The 22,641-nt window shown below is 44.2% G+C and overlaps 1 protein-coding gene across 1 annotated transcript in view; it reads left to right on the top strand.

Moving 5' to 3' along the window:
• si:dkey-100n23.5 (cyclic AMP receptor-like protein A) overlaps nt 1-22,641 on the top strand; it is a 117,511-nt gene that overhangs the window by 39,099 nt on the left and 55,771 nt on the right. Inside the window, exons 9-10 of the mRNA XM_055871672.1 lie at nt 2,361-2,439; nt 7,586-7,633. Of these exons, the coding sequence (XP_055727647.1) occupies nt 2,361-2,439; nt 7,586-7,633 (127 nt within the window). The remainder of the gene's footprint in view (nt 1-2,360; nt 2,440-7,585; nt 7,634-22,641) is intronic.

The following is a 22,641-nucleotide window of genomic DNA, read 5'->3' as shown; positions in this document are numbered from 1 at the left end:
GGGGGGGGTGTATTTGATTGAACTCAAACATCAGCACTTAAGAATTGCTTCATGTGCCTTTTACTCCAGTGTTTCAGACTGACAAACAATCCTCTGGACCCCTCTCCTGAGTTTGTGAAAGGGTGTCAAGCCTGTGTGTGTGTGTGCCTGCATGTGTGTGTGTGCGCGTGTGTGAGAGAGATACTCAACCTATTTTATCCTTCCCGCCTGCCCTCCCTCCCTCTGCACTCTGGCCCATCCCTCCCTTCATGATGTCTTCCTCCTCTGGCCTGAGAAGGCATCTTCCAGGTCAGACATGAAACTAGCATGTCTGTAGCTGAGGTGTTGCCAATATGTCTTTCTCTTTCAAGTGTCTAATTAATGGCGCTTTCATCAGTTGTCCTCTATCACTTCAGAGCAGGGCTGGAGAGCTTCTAGAGCAGCAGGATGGTGTGTGGGGGTACATGTTTGTGAGTGTGCAAGCGCTGGCTTCAACTAGTGTTCTTTTTACTCTCTCCCGCCCTCCTTCCTTTCTTTTTGCATCTTGCTTGCCTTTCTGTTCATGTTGCTTGCCTTTCTGTGTTCTTTGTCCTTACCTCTCCTGGTCATTCTCCTCCCCCCTTTCTCACCCCTCTCCCTCCCCTTTTCTCTCTCCATCCCACCCTCCATCCATCCTTCCTCTCTCCATCTCTCTCGGGTGGATGATGTTCAGCTGTAGAGCTCCAGCAGACTCTAATGGCAGATCATTATCATGCTAATTAGAGCACTTTGTAGCTGCCGCTCATTACTCCTCCTCCCTCGTCTCCCCCCTCTCACCCACCTCTCTCGTCTTCTCCCCCCTCCCTCGTTAAAAGGCCACTCTCCCTCCTCCCCCATCGTTAACGGGAGGCTCTGTGTAATTGGACGCCATTTATTCCAGAGAGCGGGTTATTAAATCACACAGGGGTGAGGTGAGCACGTTTTCACTGCATCCTGTCGCTCTGTCTTTCTCTCTGGATGAAACGCCTCTCCTCTTATCTTGTGCATGCACACACACACACACACACACACACACACACACACACACACACACACACACACACACACACACACACACTCAGACTACATGTCCAGACAGCGCCACACTCCCACTTCCCCAGTATCCAGGCAGTACTTACTGAGGATAGTTATGCACTTAGTCTAAACTGCTCTGGATAAGAGCGTCTAGTAAGTGATTGTAATGTGAATATAGTTGATGCTAAATGAACAGAAGTGTAATGTTAATGTTACATAAGCTACTGTGAATGTCATTTTTTATTTAGGGCAGATATTAAAGGACCCTGAGATGTTCCCCATCCTATGACACAGAGTATTTCCTGGTCAGGTCACGTGGTCAGGATGAAGTCCGGGCGTAGCATGTGTCTGGCCTGGGGAATGAGGAATTAGAGTGGATCTGAAAAACAGTGTGGACTCTCTCGCTCTGATGAAACTGAAAGATTATTGAAAGATTGCTAAATGTTGCATTGCTGAACACACATCCTGCTGTCTGTCTTATCTGTGCATGTACAGTAGCAGGGACAGCCTTAGAATGGTCTGTCTGTTATGATTTGTTCCATTCTGATGAGCAGAAGTGCTTTGATTAGTTAAGGTACTGTTGAGGTCCTGAGAGTAGGGTAGTGTTTAGAGTCCTGGCATTCTGAGGCCCTTTCACAAACAGGCCTTTTGTCTGTGGTCATTTTCTGAGAGGGTGACACTCCTCTGAAGCTGTAAACCTCGTTCTTTCTCTCGCCTGTACTCTGTCACACATCTTAACAGAAATACCATGCATTTCTGAAGTTGTGTCTCTTTGTCATCCTTTCGTGACCTCCTTCATCGCTCAAGAATGCCATACATTACCCGCTATTCTCTCACTTTCTCCGCCTCTCTCTTTCTCTCCTGTTTTGATAACTTCCTCTTACAGTGCCCTTGACAGAAACCCTAGTACTTACCTATTGTGCTATGGTTTTACTTCTCTACACAAGTGCTGAATCAGAGGTGGCAGAAGGATATCTAACCTAAACAAATACCTATACAAAATAAATGTAGTTAAATGTTTTAGATTATTGTCTTTTACTGGCTTTGCGGAGTTCACTGCCCCTTGGTGTATTATGATTATACTAGGGCCAGGAATTTATCTTGACTACATGATTTGACCAGGAAAAACTCCTGGCCCTAGGCTCCTCAGGCCTAAGAGGTTATGACCATTCCACCTGTCAGTCTTCCTCTTTACTTAGTGTATGCTCTTGAAGTAACTCTTGTGTTCAAGTCAATGGGAGAATCACATTTAAATGTGTGTTGATTTCATGTAAAGACATGGCCCTCTTGTGTGTAATGCATTTTCCTCTGTCCCCCCCACCCTGCAGATGGTACGTCCCACTCTTCACCCTCATCTTCCTCATGATCTGCTGCTACGCCAGAATAATCTACGTAGCCAATGAGAGGGTGAGCCCACCTTCCCATGTGTCATGCTCGGCCAGTCGGCATGAGTTCACAGTCATAATCCTGTGTGGCCAATGGTTGTGCACTCAGTTTATCTTGACGTGGATGTCTCTGTGAAATTCACCTCAGTGTGTAGTGTTTCCCGCTAACTCTGCCACTGCTGCTTAAAACAATCCCAGGGGGAAAATTGGTGTGTGTGTGTGTGCGCGAGAGAGAAAGTGTGTGTGCCTGTCAGAGAGCTCACAGAGAACCAGTGACTACAAGCCACCAGTGGGGGTGAAACTCAGTTTATCCCTCGCTCCCTCTATCCCTCTCCTGTTGGGAGTGTTTTTGTGTTGATGGGCAGCCTGGAGGCAACATACCAGCATGCTCCACATAGCTGCCATCCCCCTGATTCTGGCCTGAGTGACGACACAACACACGGACACAGCCTGTGGCAGCAGTAGTGTGCTGTCTGACCTGAGTAGGCAGGGTAAACCAGAACATGTACTAGCTACACGTACATGTGCAACAATAGTCTCCTTTTTTAAACAAGCAACTTAGAAACTACACACATCTACACACAAGGCAAAGGGTGGCTACTTTGAAGAATCTAAAATCTAAAATATATTTTGATTTGTTTAAGACTTTTGGTTACTACACGATTCCATATGTGTTATGTCATAGGTTTGATGTCTTCACTATTATTCTACAATGTAGAAACTAGTACAAATAAAGAAAAACCCTTGAATGAGTAGGTGTGTCCAAACTTTTGACTGGTACTATACATAAATTTGACTTCCCTGGTCAGTGCGTGTGTGGGTCAAAGCTCCTTTTGTGTGTGTGTGTTAGTGTTGGAGGCAGGAAGACTGAATGACTGAATGACTGACTGACTTCTCTTCCCTTTATCACAGATATGATAAAGGGAATAAATTAATTGGTGTGCACCCTGCATCTCATCACATTCTGCTTTCTCTCTCACTATCTCTCTATTTCTCTCTCTCACTGCCTCTCTATTTCTCTCACTCCCACTGTCTTTATTTCTCTCACTCCCACTGTCTCTATTTCTCTCTCTCTCACTGTCTCTATTTCTCTCTCTCTCACTGTCTCTCTTTCTCTCTCTCTCACTGTCTCTATTTCTCTCACTCCCACTGTCTCTATTTCTCTCTCTCTCACTGTCTCTATTTCTCTCTCTCTCACTGTCTCTCTATTTCTCTCTCTCTCACTGTCTCTCTATTTCTCTCTCTCTCGCTGTCTCTCTATTTCTCTCTCTCTCGCTGTCTCTCTATTTCTCTCTCTCTCGCTGTCTCTCTATTTCTCTCTCTCTCACTGTCTCTCTATTTCTCTCTCTTTCGATCATATTTATGAAGAGCTCAAGTCTTATCTCCTCACAGCTGCAGACGGTCTCACTTGAAATGATTTCTAAAACTTTGAGGCGGCGAAGGAATAGAGAGAGGGGATAAGAAAGTCAGGCGACCCAGAGAAAGAAAAGAAAGCGAGGGAGGAAGAGAGATAAAAAGAGAGAGAGATGGAGAGGGGGAGAAATTAGGAAAATCAACTAGGAGGAGCTCAAACTATTAATAATTCAGATGTTTATGAAAGCAGGACAGAACATATCCAGAATCATTTGATCAGAAACCAGTTTTCCATCCAACCTTATTATGCAAGTAAAGGATATAAATGTCACGACAGGCTTGATGGAAAAAGCTACTTTGTCTGTAAACTTTCCAAATGTCCAGGAAACAAAATATGCTAGACAAGGTGGGATCTTTTTGTGTCTGTAAAATGAATTATGTGAGAAATGGTGGTGGAAACCATATTAATACGCCTACCCATCCACCCCGACCAACCACCGTACATTAGTTTTTACCTTAACTAACCTGTCTTATGTAACCAAACGTAGTATATCATACTCATTTTAATATCCTGGATTTACATTGACTATGTTACGTCTAGTCTATGAGACCAAGCTGGTTTATTAGACTACAGATGGAATAAGTTATGATCACAGGGTGGTGAAAGTGCAAGGTGATGAGTTTGATGCTCCTTTCCAATAAATATCGAGAGTCTTATTCTGGTGACATGATGATCGATGCTTGGCTGCCGTTTGACAAATTACACTGAACAAAAATGTAAACGCAACATGCAACAATTTCAAAGATTTTCTTAGTTACAGTTCATACAAGTAAATCAGTCAAATTAAGTAAACTCATTAGGCTCTAATCTATGGATTTCACATGACTGGGAATACAGATCTGTTGGTCACAGATGCCTTAAAGAGAAAGGTAGGGACGTGGATCAAAAAACCAGCCAGTATCTGGTGTGACCACAATTTACCTCATGCAGCGCGACACATTTCCTTCATATAGAGTTGATCGGGCTGTTGATTATGGCCTGTGGAATGTTGTCCCACTCCTCTTCGTCTTCTGTGCGAAGTTGCTGGATATTGGTGGGAACTGGAACATGCATGTCGATCCAGAGCATCCCAAACATGCTCAATGGTTGACATGTCTGGTGAGTATACTGGCCATGGAAGAACTGGGACATTTTCAGCTTCCAGGAATTGTGTACCGATCCTTGAGACATGGGGCTGTGCATTATCATGCTGAAACATGAAGTGATGGTGGTGACGGTGACGGTCGTCACGGTATCTCTGTGCATTGATTGCCATCGATAAAATGCAATTGTGTTCATTGTCCGTAGCTTATGTTTGCCCACACCATAACCCCACCACCACCATGGGGCACTGTTCACAATGTTGATCAGCAAACCGCTCGCACACACGACGCCATACACGCTGTCTGCCATCTGCCCGGTACTGTTGAAACCGGGATTCGTCCGTAAAGAGCACACTTCTCCAGCGTGCCAGTGGACATCGAAGGTGAGCATTTGCCGACTGAAATCGGTTACGATGCCAAACTGCAGTCAGATCAAGAGCCTGGTGAGGACGACGAGCATGCAGATAATCTTCCCTGAGACGGTTTCTGACAGTTTATGCAGAAATTCTTTGGTTGTACAAACCCACAGTTTCGTCAGCTGTCCGGGTGGCTGGTCTCAGACGTTCCCGGATGTGGAGGTCCTGTGCTGGCACTGTTACACATAGTCTGCGGTTCTGAGGCCGGTTGGACGTACTGCCAAATTCTCTAAAACAACATTAGAGGTGGCATATGGAAGACAAATGAACATTCAATTCTCTGGCAACAACTCTGGTGGACATTCCTGCAGTCAGCATATAAATTGCACTATCCCTCAAAACTTGAGACAATTGTAGCATTGTGTTGTGTGACAAAACTACACATTTTAGAGTGACCTTTTATTGTACCCAGCACAAGGTGCACCTCTGTAATCATTATGCTGTTTAATCAGCTTCTTGATATACCACATCTTTCATGTGGATAGATTATCTTGGCAAAGGAGAAATACTCACTAACAGGATGTGAACAAATTTGTGCACAAGATTTGAGAGAAATAAGCTTTTTGTGCATATGAACAATTTCTGGGATCTTTTATTTCAGCTCGTAAAACATGAAACCAACACTTTACATGTTGCGTTTATATTTTTATTCAATTTAAAATAACCTTGGTCTTTTGTCCATAATGATCTCATCATATATATCTGCGAGCTGTTAGCTAGAACGTACGTGCCAATACCAGAGTGGGCACATTCGCTAAACGCACCATTTTTTGTGACAAAACCTACAGTTGAAATCCATTGAACTTGTATTTTTTGTTCTGTACATGGGAATTTAACCACAAAAGTCAGTTTTATATGCGTCATCACACACAGGCTTTTATCTGCAACAAGTCAATTTGATGGAAACACGTCTGGTGGGAAAATCCGCCTATTTTATTTGTGACTTTTTGAATATTCACATGAAAATCTGTTGTCAATTGGATGGAAACTATCTCTTTTAAGGAATTATTTGTGTCCAGGAGGGGATCCTCTAGCTCTCATGAGGAGGATTCATCAACGAAATTAGAGATTCTCACACATGCTTCTGTACAAGGGTAGATGACAGACAACATCATTGTCGTACACACACAAGCAACCTTTGTCTAAGGTGGTTAGATAGGCGGCCGTTGTCAATCATTCTTTCATGCTATCTGATTCTCTCTCATGTGTAAATAAACACTCATCCTCTCTCTAACCTCCTAGCGCGCGCACACACACACACACACATATACAGGTAGAAATTACACACAACTACACACATACACAAACATCCAATGACGAGAGCTGTAGTGCAGACAGAGAAACCATGGCAACGTTGAGTTGCTAAATAGTTGAACAGAATGAATGTGTGCCGATCTCTCTCTCTCTCTGTCGCTCTCTCTCTGTCTGTCTCTCTGTCTCTCTGTCTCTGTGTCAGAGTGTGTGTGTGTCAGAGTATATGTGTTTGTGTGTGTGTGTCAGAGTATATGTGTTTGTGTGTCAGAGTATATGTGTTTGTGTGTGTGTGTGTCAGAGTATATGTGTCAGTGTGTGTGTGTGTGTGTGTGTGTGTGTGTGTGTGTGTGTGTGTGTGCGTCCATGGCTGACAGAGGCTCTTCACAGACTCTCCTCTGTTTAGATTGCTCTTGATTGTGTAAACCACACACTGTGTGTGTGTGTCTTGAGGAGCAGCTGATTCCCGATTGAGCTTTCTATTGTTGCTGGAATTCCCCTGAGATGAAAGAGAGAAATGGAGGGAGAGAAAGAAAGAATGAACAATCTGTCTCCTCTCTTGAGATGTCTGGGCTGGCCACCCGTGTCGGTCTCTTCTTTTTTTAAATCCATATCTATCCAATGTTCTCTCTTTTTTCATTCTCTCTATGCTTCTGTATCTCTTTCTCTCTACCCTCTCTCTATCTCCCTCTCTAAACCCCCCCCCCCCCCCCCCCCCCCGTCCCCGTCCCTTCAGTGGTAGACTCAGCTGTGATCAGTAATGCTCTTTGGAGAGGTGGGAGCTGTACATGTTTTGTTTTGGTTGTTAATGCATTCCCTGTCTACCTCAGATTTGAGTAGCTGTGCGTGCGTGCGTTCGTTCGTTCGTTCCCTGGATGTGTTTCAGCCTTGACTGACAGTGGATTAAATGAGGCTTATTTACCTCTCCTCCAGTCTCAGGTGAAGTACTTGTGTGTGTCTACCAAACGGGACTCAGACAGTGTGTTCTTTGTGCTCCTTCCTCAGATGCAGTCGTGGTTTGGCACCTTCAACCCAGAGAGGGAGAGGAGAAAGGTAAAGACCCATCATTTTCATTACTCAAGTCAATCATTGATTGGTTTTTAAAATGAGGGGGAGTTCCCTCATCTACTGAAATGTTCCTGGAATCTTTGACACGCACACACACACACGCACACGGGCGTTTTGGGGATTAGAGTGTATGTTGGATTAGCTGAGGTCCTGTTGGGTAGATTCTTACTCGCCAGGGAGCAGTTTGACCCTGTCACACACCCTCTCGGTCGGGGTGCTTTGAGTTTGTTATAGTTTTTTATAGCCTGGTTTGCTAACTACCTCTCTCTCAGAGTGCAGTGTATAAAGTAAGAACATCTGCTCTCTCAGCCACTGCCTGTCACCAAGGGTGTACCCCAAGGCTCGATCCTAGGCCCCACGCTCTTCTCAATTTACATCAACAACATAGCTCAGGCAGTAGGAAGCTCTCTCATCCATTTATATGCAGATGATACAGTCTTATACTCAACTGGCCCCTCCCTGTATTTTTTGTTAAATGCTCTAAAACAAAGCTTTCTTAGTGTCCAACACGCTTTCTCTGCCCTTAACCTTGTTCTGAACACCTCCAAAACAAAGGTCATGCGGTTTGGTAAGAAGAATGCCCCTCTCCCCACAGTTGTGATTATTACCTCTGAGTGTTTAGAGCTTGAGGTAGTCACCTCATACAAGTACTTGGGAGTATGGCTAGACAGTACACTGTCCTTCTCTCAGCACATATCAAAGCTGCAGGCTAAAGTTACATCTAGACTTGGTTTCCTATATCGTAGTCGCTCCTCTTTCACCCCAGCTGCCAAACCAACCCTGATTCAGATGACCATCCTACCCATGCTAGATTACGGAGACGTAATTTACAGATTGGCAGGTAAGGGTGCTCTCGAGCTGCTAGATGTTCTTTACCATTTGGCCATCAGATTTGCCACCAATGCTCCTTATAGGACACATCACTGCACTCTATACTCCTCTGTAAACTGGTAATCTCTGTATACCCGTCGCAAGACCCACTGGTTGATGCTTATTTATTAAACCCTCTTAGGCCTCACTCCCCCGCTATCTGAGATATCTACTGCAGCCCTCATCCTCCACATACAACACCCGTTCTGCCAGTCACATTCTGTTAAAGATCCCCAAAGCACACACATCCCTGGGTCGCTTGTCTTTTCAGTTCGCTGCAGCTAGCGACTGGAACGAGCTGCAACAAACACTCAAACGCGACAGTTTTATCTCAATCTCTTCATTCAAAGACTCAATCATGGACACTCTTACTGACAGTTGTGGCTGCTTTGTGTGATGTATTGTTGTCTCTACCTTCTTGTCCTTTGTGCTGTTGTTTGTGCCCAACAATGTTTGTACCCTGTTTTGTGCTGCTGCCATGTTGTTGCTACCATGATGTTGTCATGCTGTGTTGCTACATGCTGTGTTGTCATGTGTTGCTGCCATGCTCTGTTGTCGTCTTAGGTCTCTCTTTATGTAGTGTTGTCTCTCTTGTCGTGATGTGTGTTTTGTCCTATATTTTTATATATTTATTTTTATTTTTCATCCCAGCCCCCGTCCCCACAGGAGGCCTTTTGGTAGACCGTCATTGAAAATAAGAATTATTTTCTTAACTGACTTACCTAGTTAAATAAAGGTTCAATAAGTTTTTTTTTTTTTAAAGTAATAGGATTGTATTAGGGTTATCAAAACACAAATAGGGTTATTTTAAGGCAAGGAATCTTAATTGTAAAGTGTTTATTGAACAAAACAAGTGCACCTGCATTACCAGCCCAGTCCCCAGCGATGCGTTTTTAGGCTAGGATGAAGTAAGCAAATGGTTGAGGCCATGTTTGGTATAGGGTGAAGAAAGGCTAGTGCAGGGTGAAGGTCATGTTTGGTATAGGGTGAAGAAAGGCTAGTGCAGGGTGAAGGTCATGTTTGGTATAGGGTGAAGAAAGGCTAGTGCAGGGTGAAGGTCATGTTTGGTATAGGGTGAAGAAAGGCTAGTGCAGGGTGAAGGTCATGTTTGGTATAGGCTGAAGAAAGGCTAGTGCAGGGTGAAGGTCATGTTTGGTATAGGGTGAAGAAAGGCTAGTGCAGGGTGAAGGTCATGTTTGGTATAGGGTGAAGAAAGGCTAGTGCAGGGTGAAGGTCATGTTTGGTATAGGCTGAAGAAAGGCTAGTGCAGGGTGAAGGTCATGTTTGGTATAGGGTGAAGAAAGGCTAGTGCAGGGTGAAGGTCATGTTTGGTATAGGGTGAAGAAAGGCTAGTGCAGGGTGAAGGTCATGTTTGGTATAGGCTGAAGAAAGGCTAGTGCAGGGTGAAGGTCATGTTTGGTATAGGCTGAAGAAAGGCTAGTGCAGGGTGAAGGTCATGTTCGGTATAAGGCGAAGAAAGGCTAGTGCAGGGTGAAGGTCATGTACAGTGGGAATATAAAATCACCACCCCCTTTCAAAATGTTTGAGAAACAGATGCCTCACAAGTCCTCAACTGGCAGCTTCATTAAATAGTACCTGCAAAACACCAGTCTCAACGTCAACAGTGAAGAGGCGACTCCGGGATGCTGAACTTCCAGGCAGAGTTCCTCTGTCCAGTGTCTGTGTTCTTTTGCCCATCTTAATCTTTTCTTTTTATTGGCCAGTCTGAGATATGGCATTTTCTTTGCAACTCTGTCTAGAAGGCCAGCATCCCGGAGTCGCCTCTTCACTGTTGATGTTGAGACTGGTGTTTTGCGGATACTATTTAATGAAGCTTCCAGTTGAGGACCTTTTGTTGACTTACAGCCTGGAATGAAAACACATAAACTAAAACACATGTATTTATTTCATCACATTCCCAGTGGGTCAGAAGTTTACATACACTCAATTACTTTTTGGTAGCATTGCCTTTAAATTGTTTCACTTGAGTCAAAGATTTCGGGTAGCCTTCCACAAGCTTCCCACAATAAGTTGGGTGAATTTCGGCCCATTCCTCCTGACAGAGCTGGTGTAACTGAGTCAGGTTTGTAGGCCTCCTTGCTCGCACACGCTTTTTCAGTTCTGCCCATAAATGTTCTATAGGATTGAGGTCAGGGCTTTGATGGCCACTCCAATACCTTGACTTTGTTGTCCTTAAGCCATGTTGCCACAACTTTGGAAGTATGCTTGGGGTCATTGTCCATTTGGAAGACCCATTTGCGACTAAGCTTTAACTTCCTGACTGATGTCTTGAGATGGTGCTTCAATATATTCACATAATTTTCCTACCTCATGATGCCATCTATTTTGTTTAGTGCACCAGTCCCTCCTGCAGCAAAGCACCCCCACAACATGATGCTGCCACCCTCGTGCTTCACGGTTGGGATGATGTTCTTCGGCTTGCAAACCTCCCTATTTTTTCTCCAAACATAAAGATGGTCATTATGGCCAAATAGTTCTATTTTTGTTTCATCAGACCAGAGGACATTTCTTCAAAAAGTACGATCTTTGTCCCCATGTGCAGTTGCAAACCGTAGTCTGGCTTTTTTTATGGTGGTTTTGGAGCAGTGGCTTCTTCCTTGCTGAGCGGCCTTTCAGGTTATGTCGATATTGGACTCGTTTTACTGTTGATATGGATATTTTTGTACCTGTTTCCTCCAGCATCTTCACAAGGTAATTTGCTGTTCTGGGATTGATTTGCACTTTTTGCACCAAAGTACGTTCATCTCTAGGAGAAAGAAAGCGTCTCCTTCCTGAGCGGTATGACGGCTGCGTGGTCCCATGGTGTTTATAGTTGCGTACTATTGTTTTTACAGATGAACGTGGTACATTCAGGCGTTTGGAAATTGCTCCCAAGGATGAACCAGACTTGTGGTCTACAATTTTTTTTTCTGAGGTCTTGGCTAATTTCTTTGGATTTTCCCATGATGTCAAGCAAATTAGGCACTGAGTTTGAAGGTAGGCCTTGAAATACAGTGGGGAGAAGAAGTATTTGATACACTGCCGATTTTGCAGGTTTTCCTACTTACAAAGCATGTAGAGGTCCGTAATTTTTATCATAGGTACACTTCTATTGTGAGAGACGGAATCTAAAACAAAAATCCAGAAAATCACATTGTATGATTTTTAAGTAATTAATTTGCATTTTATTGTATGACATAGGTATTTGATCACCTACCAACCAGTAAGAATTCCGGCTCTCACAGACCTGTTAGTTTTTCTTTAAGAAGCCCTCCTGTTCTCCACCTGTATTAACTGCACCTGTTTGAACTCGTTACCTGTATAAAAGACACCTGTCCACACACTCAATCAAACAGACTCCAACCTCTCCACAATGGCCAAGACCAGAGAGCTGTGTAAGGACATCAGGGATAAAATTGTAGACCTGCACAATGCTGGGATGGGCTACAGGACAATAGGCAAGCAGCTTGGTGAGAAGGCAACAATTGTTGGCGCAATTATTAAAAAATGGAAGAAGTTCAAGATGACGGTCAATCACCCTCGGTCTGGGGCTCCATGCAAGATCTCACCTCGTGGGGCATCAATGATCATGAGGAAGGTGAGGAATCAGCCCAGAACTACACGGCAGGACCTGGTCAATGACCTGAAGAGACCTGGGACCACAGTCTCAAAGAGAACCATTAGTAACACACTACGCCGTCATGGATTAAAATCCTGCAGCGCACGCAAGGTCCCCCCTGCTCAAGCCAGCGCATATCCAGGCCCGTCTGAAGTTTGCCAATGACCATCTGGATGATCCAGAGGAGGAATGGGAGAAGGTCATGTGGTCTGATGAGACAAAAATAGAGCTTTTTGGTCTAAACTCGACTCACCGTGTTTGGAGGAAGAAGAAGGATGAGTACAACCCCAAGAACACCATCCCAACCGTGAAGCATGGAGGTGGAAACATCATTCTTTGGGGATGCTTTTCTGCAAAGGGGACAGGACGACTGCACCGTATTGAGGGGAGGATGGATGGGGCCATGTATCGTGAGATCTTGGCCAACAACCTCCTTCCCTCAGTAAGAGCATTGAAGATGGGTCGTGGCTGGGTCTTCCAGCATGATAACGACCCGAAACACACAGCCAGGGCAACTAAGGAGTGGCTCCGTAAGAAGCATCTCAAGGTCCTGGAGTGGCCTAGCCAGTCTTCAGACCTGAATCCAATAGAAAATCTTTGGAGGGAGCTGAAAGTCCGTATTGCCCAGCGACAGCCCCGAAACCTGAAGGATCTGGAGAAGGTCTGTATGGAGGAGTGGGCCAAAATCCCTGCTGCAGTGTGTGCAAACCTGGTCAAGAACTACAGGAAACGTATGATCTCTGTAATTGCAAACAAATGTTTCTGTACCAAATATTAAGTTCTGCTTTTCTGATGTATCAAATACTTATGTCATGCAATAAAATGCAAATTAATTACTTAAAAATCATACAATGTGATTTTCTGGATTTTTGTTTTAGATTCCGTCTCTCACAGTTGAATGATAAAAATTACAGACCTCTACATGCTTTGTAAGTAGGAAAACCTGCAAAATCGTCAGTGTGTCAAATACTTGTTCTCCCCACTGTACATCCACAGGTACATCTCCAATTGACTCAAATGATGTCAATTAGCCTATCAGAAGCTTCTAAAGCCATGACATATTTTCTGGAATGTTTCAAGCTGTTTAAAGGCACAGTCAACTTAGTGTATGTAAACTTCTGACCCACTGGAATTGTGATTATAAGTGAAATAATCGGTCTGTAAACAATTGTTGGAAAAATTACTTGTGTCATGCACAAGGTAGATGTCCTAACTATAGTTTGTTGACAAGAAATTTGTGGAGTGGTTGAAAATCTAGTTTTAATGACTCCAACTGAAGTATATGTAAACTTCCAACTTCAACTGTAACTATTCAGACCCTTTACTCAGTACTTTGTTGAAGCACCTTTGGCAGTGATTACAGGCTTGAGTCTTCTTGGGTATGACGCTACAAGCTTGGCACACGTGTATTTGGGGATTTCTCCCATTTTTCTCTTCAGATACTCTCAAGCTCTGTCAGTTTGGATGCACAGCTATTTTCAGGTTTCTCCAGAGATGTTAGATTGGGTCAAAGTCCGGGCTCTGGCTGGGCCACTCAAGGACATTCAAAGTCTTGTCCTAAAGCCACTCCTGCATTGTCTTGGCTGTGCTTAGGGCCGTTGTTCAGTTGGAAGGTGAACCTTTACCCCCAGTCTTAGGTCCTGAGCACTCTGAAGTAGATTTTCATCAAGGATCTCTGTGTACTTTTCTCCGTTCATCTTTCCCTCAATCCTGACTAGTTTCCCAGTGCCTGCCGCTGAAAAGCATCCTCACAGCACGATGCTGCCACCACCATGCTTCACCGTAGGGATGGCGCCAGGTTTCCTCCAGATGTGACGCTTGGCATTCAGGCCAAAGAGTTCAATCTTGGTTTCATCAGACCAGAGAATATTGTTTCTCATGGTCTGAGAGTCCTTTAGGTGTCTTTTGGCAAACTCCAAGTGGGCTGTCATGTGCCTTTTACTGAGGAGTTGCTTCCTTCTGGCCACTACCGTAAAGGCCTGATTGGTGGAGTGATGCAGAGATGGTTGTCCTTTTGGAATGCTCTTCCATCTCCACAGAGGAACTCTGGTGCTCTATCAGAGTGACCATTGGTTTCTTGGTCACCAAGGCCCTTCTCCTGATGGCTCAGTTTGGCCGGGCGGCCAGCTATAGAAAGAGTCTTGGTGGTTCCAAACTTCTTCCATTTCAGAATGATGGAGGCCACTGTGTTCTTGGGACCTTCAATGCTCCAGAAATGTTTTGGTACCTTTCCCCAGATCTGTGCCTCGACACAATTCTGTCTCGGAGCTCTTCGGACAATTCCTTTGCCATCTTGGCTTGTTTTTTTCTCTGACATGCACTGTCAACTATGGGACCGTATCTAGACAGATGTGTGCCTTTCCAAATCATGTCCAATCAATTTAATTTACCACAGGTGGAGTCCAATCAAGTTGTAGAAACATCTCAAAGATGATCAATGGAAACAGGATGCACCTGGGCTCAATTTCGAGTCCCGTAGCAAAAAGTCTGAATACTTAGTTATTTCAGTTTTTTTTGGGGGGGGGGGTTCCAAAATTTCTAAAAACCTGTTTTCTCTTTGTCATTATGGTGTATTTGTGTGTAGATTTATGAGGGGGAATAAAAACTTTTATTCATTTTCTAATAAGGCTGTAATGTAACAAAAATGTGGAAAAAGTCAGGGGGTCTGAATACTTTCCAAATGCACTGTATATAGCTTAACAAGTGGATTATTTTGCACTTAAGCCTAGGCGTACTCCTGACGAAAAGCCTGTGATTTGTCTTAATCAATCAATGTGATTTTATTTGACTGAATTCATCTTTGATTAATTCTCTGGCTTGGAAAATAAGTGCAGGTGGTGTAGCTCATCTATTCGTTTGCTCATCTATCACTGATGAGAAACATTTAGCATGCCATAATGGAGCCTAAATCAAGTGTCGGCCTATTATTTTGCTCGATCCCGTAGGCCTTTAGGCAACTCCAAAAGCCAGTGGAGGTTGTGAAATATAACACCAGACTATTATTTTCTGTCGATTATCATGATGAAGATACTCTCAATGTAAGACCCTACGCCTGCTCCCTAACAAAGTGGAGTGAAGGTAGGAAAGAGATTAAATGTGGATCGAAAAAGCAAGGGGTTGCCTTGGGCTCTTTCAAAACATCACTTATTTTTTAATATGTCAATGATTCCACACGTTGCCATGATGCAAGTTGTGTGGGAAAAATATTATTTGTATTTAATTTAATTTTATTTCTTTATATTCTTAGCCTACTGTAAAATAAATATGTGTTGACTGTGATCAGGGTAGCCTAAGAGTTGTCTTGTCTGTTTAATTAACATAATAACTATTGATTTCATGTGCATGGATCAGCCATGTAGCATATAGGCTGCACAGACCAGTTACATCATTAAACTGAAAATATGCCATTCTATTCATTTGAAAATACATTTGATTAGTTTTATGTTTCTTAGGACCTGCATAAACAAATTAATAATGGATTGTGATTGGGTATATTCAATGGATTTATTAAAATAGATGTCCACCCACATCGGCTCACTCCTAAACTTGCCGGCATGTGTACGGGAGATATAAGAAACTTATCCCGGCAAGAATATGGTCGAATGGGACTGTATGAATTGGGCTCTAAAAAAAATGGCCTGTTTTTTTTCTTACAAGGCACCATACCGTAAAGTCTGTTTGTAAAGGGTATCTGTGTAACTCAACGCATGAATTAATCATCAGCTCTCACTCTCCCTCTATCTCTGTCTCACACACACACACACGCACACACACACTCACTCAGAATGAGCGTATGAATAAAGCAGCAGGCCAGGTTCATGGACATTAATATTTATGAGTGTTTATGCACGCGCTGTGTGATGTTATAAAACAACACCCCCCCTCTCTCTTGCTGCTACCTAGCCACTGCTTTCTACTGTGTGTGTATGTGTGTGTTTATGTGTGTGTGTCAGCAGGTGTAAACCAGAGTCCCTGCTGGGTGTCTCAAACTGCTGCCTGTGGCCATTTCTCTCACTCTACTCTAGCCACCCTCAACTCTCTCTCTCTTCCGCTCTCTCTCTCTCTCTCTCTCTCTCTCTCTCTCTCTCTCTCTCTCTCTCTCTCTCTCTCTCTCTCTCTCTCTCTCTCTCTCTCTCTCTCTCTCTTCCGCTCTGTCTCTCTTTCTCTCCCGCTCTCTTTTCTGCTCTCTTGCTCTATTTTCTTTATTTTTTGCTCGGTCTCCCTCCTCCCTCTCTCGTCTCTCACACACTTGTGTGTGTTATTTCTCTCTCACTCTATTTTTTCTCTTACTCACTCCATATGTCTCCTCCACCCCCTCTCCCTTGTGTCTTTCTCTCTGGCTCTGTTTTGTCCCTCTTTCACTCTCTCACTCTCCCTCTCGTGGCAACATTCATACTTGGCTAATACGGTGGTTATCAGAGACTTGAATCGCAGTGCTGTGTCTGGGACACACACACACTTAGACGCAAGGTCTACAACAAACGTGGGCTACACCCCACACACAGACAAGTGAGACGGAGGGCATTTGAAAGAGCGGACAAACGCACATGCGCTCACACACACACACACACATACACACATACACATACAAACACACACACACACAGTGCTCTCAGAAAGAAAACATTGGGAGCTTGTTCTTTATCTTTATCTACTGCAGAGCAGTAGCTCTGCTTACAGTCATGAACACAGCTGCTGTGTGTGTATGTGTGCACACGTGTGTGTTTGTATGTGTATATTTGTTTGTGATGGTGCCGGACCAGAAGGCAGACGTTTTACGTGTCCCCAACCGATTGTGTTTTTTCGTTTGTTTATTTGCGTTGTTTGTAACTTATTGTTGACTTATTTTGTACATAATGTTGGCGCTACTGTCTTTTATGACCGAAAATAATTTCTGGACATCAGGACTGCGATTACTCACCACAGACTGTCAGAATCATTTTTTTCCTTTAACGAGTCTGACGAGCCCGACGCGAATGATATACTGCTTTCTCGGGAACAGGCCCAGATCCCCGTGATTTGCGTGAAGAGGAGGCGGAGAAAAAGGGGCCAGAGGGCAGGCTGCCTTCTGAGAATTCGTAGGCGATCTAATAAAACTCCACTTCCTTCCATTCTGCTAGTAAACATGCAATCTTTAGAGAATAAAATAGATGACCTACGCAGAAGATTAAATTACCAACGGGACATTCAAAACTGTAATATCTTATGCTTCACGGAGTTGTGGCTGAATGACGACACTATCAACATACAGCTGGCTGGTTATATGCTGTACTGGCAGGATAGAACAGCGGCGTCTGGTAAGACGAGGGGCGGCGGACTATGTATTTTTGTAAATAACAGCTGGTGCACGATATCTAAGGAAGTCTCAAGCTATTGCTCGCCTGAGGAAGAGTATCTCATGATAAGCTGTAGACCACACTATCTACCTAGAGAGTTTTCATCTGTATTTTCCGTAGTTGTTTACATACCACCACAGTCAGAGGCTGGCACTAAGACAGCATTGAATGAGCTGTATTCCGCCATAAGCAAACCAAGAAAACGCTCACCCAGAGCCGGCGCGCCAAGTAGCCGGGGACTTTAATGCAGGGAAAGTTAAATCCGTTTACCAAATTTCTATCAGCATGTTAGATGTGCAACCAGAGGAAAAAAAACTCTGGACCACCTTTACTCCACACACAGACGCATAAAATGCTCTCCCTCGCTCTCCATTTGGCAAATCTGACCATAATTCTAACCTCCTGATTCCTGCTTACAAGCGAAAATTAAAGCAGGAAGCACCAGTGACTAGATCAATAAAAAAGTGGTCAGATAAAGCAGGACTGTTTTGCTAGCACAGACTGGAATATGTTCCGTGATTCCTCCGATGGCATTGAGGAGTACACCACGTCAGTCATTAGCTTCATCAATATGTGCATTGATGATGTCGTCCCCACAGTGACCGTATGTACATACCCCAACCAGAAGCCATGGATTACAGGCAGCATCCTCACTGTGCTAAAGGCTAGAGCTGCCGCTTTCAAGGAGCGGGACTCAAACCCAGAAGCTTATAATAAATCCCGCTATCCCCTCCGACGAACCATCAAACAGGCAAAGTGTCAACACAGGACTAAGATTGAATCATACTACACCAGCGCTGACGCTCGTCGGATGTGGCAGGGCTTGCAAACCATTGCAGACTACAAAGGGAAGCACAGCCGAGAGCTGCCCAGTGACACGAGCCTACCAGACGAGCTAAACTACTTCTATGATCGCTTCGAGGCAAATAACACTGAAACATGCATGAGAGCATCAGCTGTTCCGGAAGACTGTGTGATCACGCTCTCCGCAGCTGATGTGATTAAGACCTTTTAAACAGGTACACATTCACAAGGCCACAGTGCCAGACGGATAATCAGGACGTGTACTGCGAGCAAACCATAGACCCACTCCAATTTGCATAACGCACCAACAGATCCACAGATGATCTCTATTGCACTCCACACTGCCCTTTCCCACCTGGACAAAAGGAACACCTATGTGAGAATGCTATTCGTTGACTACAGTTCAGTGTTCAACACCATAGTTCCCTCAAAACTCATCAATAAGCTATGCAGCCTGGGACTAAACACCTCCTTCTGCAACTGGATTCAGGACTTCCTGACAGGCCGCCCCCAGGTGGTAAGGGTAGGTAACAACACATCCGCCACGCTGATCCTCAACACGGTGTCCCATCAAGGGTACGTGTTCAGTCCCCTCCTGTGCTCCCTGTTCACTCATGACTGCACGGCCAGGCACGACTCCAACACCCTAATTAAGTTTGCTGATGACACAACACTGGTAGGCCTGATCACCGACAATGACAAGACAGCCTATAGGGAGGAGGTCAGAGACCTGGCCGTGTGGTGCCAGGATAACAACCTCTCCTTCAACGTGATCAAGACAAAGGAGATGATTGTGGACAACAGGAAAAAGAGGCCCGGGCAGGCCCCATTTTCATCGACAGGGCTGCAGTGAAGCAGGTTGAGAGCTTCAAGTTTCTTGGTGTCCACATCACCAACAAACTTACATGGTCCAAGCACACCAAGACAGTCGTGAAGAGGGCACGACAAAACCTATTCCCCCTTAGGAGACTGAAAAGATTTGGCATGGGTCCTCAGATCCTCAAAATGTTCTGCAGCTGCACCATCGAGATCATCCTGACTGGTTGCATCACTGCCGGGTATGGCAACTGCTCGGCCTCCGACCGCAAGGCACTACAGAGGGTATTGCGAACAGCCCAGTTCTTCTTCTTCTGTCTTTACATTGGCTCTCTGTGCTCCATGTGTGGTAGAGCGAGAGAAGCTCTTATTAGGGTCAATCTATTTGAATTCAATCACTTTTTGACAGCATCCCTTTTTGATTTAAACAAAACTTTACGTACATGTTTGCCCATGGAAGAAGTGGTCAGAAAGTGACTTTTTGGACCTGAATGACAAAACCTTCAGGAGATTAGAGGTGGTCAAAGTTTATCCATTTTGCATTCCCCATCCTACCATGGGACAAGCATGTCTTCATCACTGGAAAAGATAAAAGGTTGAATTTGATATCATTTTGAAGCTGACACACAGGTGGTCAAAATATTGTATAATTTCTCATCAAAAGAAGTTAATACAAGTTATGACTTTGTTTTACCTTTAATGTCAATTATCTAACAGCGCGTATTTGCATATGTTGTACTTTACATAATCGTTGGTGTTTGTGTTGTGGCCACCATCAGTTGAGACACAATATGCTCTTGAGTCTTGGTGGGTTTCATGTTTTGGCTGATAAATGTACTATAAAGAGAATACAATTCAAATTTGACTTTCAAATGATATTATTTCAATCTCTACCGTTTATACCGTTCCTGTGATGAATACATGGATGTTTTATGGTATGGTGGGGTATGCAAAATGGGTCAACTTTGAGCACTTTTATCTCTTTAATGTTTTGTCATTCAGGTCCAAAAAGCCACTTTCCGATCACTTCTGCAATGGGCAAATATGTATGGAAGGTTTCGTTCAAATCAAAAGGGATGCTATCAAAAAGTGATTGAATTCAAATGGATATACACATTACTGTGGCTAATGTGCGTCATTAACGGAGGGCCGTCAGACTCTCAGCCATGCGCATAATTACTGTTTCATTATCCTCCGCTCCCGAGGAGCACCAGGCCTCTGACACGCGAGAGCTGTGATTAGAAACACTACACACATGGAAGATCTTTTAACACAAACATTGTGTAGTGTTCTACTTAAGTCCTGGTGTTTGATTTAAAAATCTAGGTGGTGTTGTGGTTGGTGGAGTATCACGTCCTTCGTCTTTCTCATGGTAATGTGTGTGTGCTCCAGCACAACAAGACCTTGGGGTTTAGGATTAGTTGGCCATGCCTGAGACAGTGTCAGGTAGAGTGGGGAGTAGAGACATGGAGATGCCTAGCCCCATATGTTAAGGTCGGTCACCAAGCTCAGCGCACATTTTTCACATTGACTAAGTTTCCTGTTTTCAATCAGATCAAGCGTTACCCGGTGATAACAGACACCCGCATAGCGGTTGTTTTGGCGTGTCGGAGGTGGAACTGCGTTGGAGCAGTCAAATCGGTGTGTAGCTGCGCTTGCAATCATTGTGAAGCCACACCCGCCCACTCATGCTAGAAGGGCGGAAGGAGAAAGTGTAGGCTGTACAGATATAATTATGCTCAAATGTAAAAAATTATTAAACTAAATAATAAGGGGTTTTATCATCCTAACGGAGGTGTAGATTACACCTATCATCCAAACGGAGGTGTAGATTACACCTGTCATCCAAACGGAGGTGTAGATTACACCTGTCATCCTAACAGAGGTGTAGATTACATCTGTCATCCAAATGGAGGTGTAGATTACATCTGTCATCCAAACGGAGGTGTAAATTACATCTGTCATCCAAACGGAGGTGTAGATTACACCTGTCATCCTAACGGAGGTGTAGATTACACCTGTCATCCTAACGGAGGTGTAGATTACACCTGTCATCCTAACGGAGGTGTAGATTACATCTGTCATCCTAACGGAGGTGTAGATTACATCTGTCATCCTAACGGAGGTGTAGATTACATCTGTCATCCTAACGGAGGTGTAGATTACGTCTGTCATCCTAATTGAGGTGTAGATTACGTCTATCATCCTAATTGAAGTGTAGATCACATCTCACATTCCAGTGTTCCAACTTGTTAACAAGGCTGCATGGGATTTCTGTTAATTCGACTCCGTGCAGCCATTGGCAATGTCCACTTTAGGTATAATGCCAGGAGCCACTTGTAGATTTGACGGCTCTAACGCAGTTCCGACATGGTCTAAACAACCGCTATGCGGATGTTGGCTAAAATGGATCTGATTGAATCGATCCCTAAACAGCTAAACCCCCATTCTATTTATTTATGCAGAAAATGTACCGCTTTAGCCAACCTTCTAACGCTGTGGGAGCTTAGAAGCTTTTTCTCCAAAATCCCCCACCAACGAGATCACACACACAGGCGAGATCAAATACCACCGGGGGGCTCTCGTGATTTTCATCTGAATTGTTTAAAAGGCGTGCGTTAGCGCCAGCACGCCTCGGGGTCTATCTAGTGAGTAATTCATTTTTTGCCTGGTTGGAGGAGTCTGCAGGCTCGTGGGTCTGCCTCTTGGTGGAGGGAGTGTGTGTGTGTGTGTGTGTTCCTGTAGATTGAGAGAGAGAAAGAAAGAAAGAGAGGAGGGGCGCTGGCCAGACTCCCCGCCTACTTAGGAGAAAAAAAGCAATTCAGCAGCAAATGGATTCTGGGCCCTGTCTACTTCCGGCAGCTACAGTCCTCACTACAGTCTACCGGGAATTGAATAACGGACTGTCAAAGCTTTCCACCAGGGAACTTCCAAACCGTTACCATTTATAGCAAAGTTTAGAATTCATTAAATCATTTTATTTTTTGTTATAATCTTACTAATTGCATTTATTTGATTTTATAGGCTGTGTAATTTAATATTCCTTGTCCGATCTGTTCAGAAGTGGCTCTACTACTTTGTATTTAGTTCACCTGGAAACACAGATTTTTCATTAAAGGAACAATTTGCACAACTATACACACATTTTCTCCCTGTGTGTGTGTGTGTGTGTGTGTGTGTGTGTGTGTGTGTGTGTGTGTGTGTGTGTGTGTGTGTGTGTGTGTGTGTGTGTGTGTGTGTGTGTGTGTGTGTGTGTGTGTGTGTGTGTGTGTGTGTGTGTGCGTGCGTGCACACGTATGTGAAACACCAGGTGGTGCTGACACGAGACAGAACCTCTTGTGTTGGCACTTTTGATGTCGGGCAGGGAGATGGTGCTCTCTCTATTTTTATATCTTTCTCTCTCCTTTCTCTCCTCACTTTCCCATAAGAAATGGCCAACTGTCAGTCTCCTGTATATCCAAAATCTAGACTTTTGCTCCTCTGAATTAGTGTGTCAAAGCTTTCCACCACAGGACTTCCAACCCCTTGCCATTTATATCAAAGTTTGT

This window comes from Salvelinus fontinalis, chromosome 19, assembly GCF_029448725.1.
Source record: "Salvelinus fontinalis isolate EN_2023a chromosome 19, ASM2944872v1, whole genome shotgun sequence".
Lineage (NCBI taxonomy): Eukaryota > Metazoa > Chordata > Actinopteri > Salmoniformes > Salmonidae > Salvelinus > Salvelinus fontinalis.
This window is presented reverse-complemented; position numbering and strand designations above follow the sequence as displayed.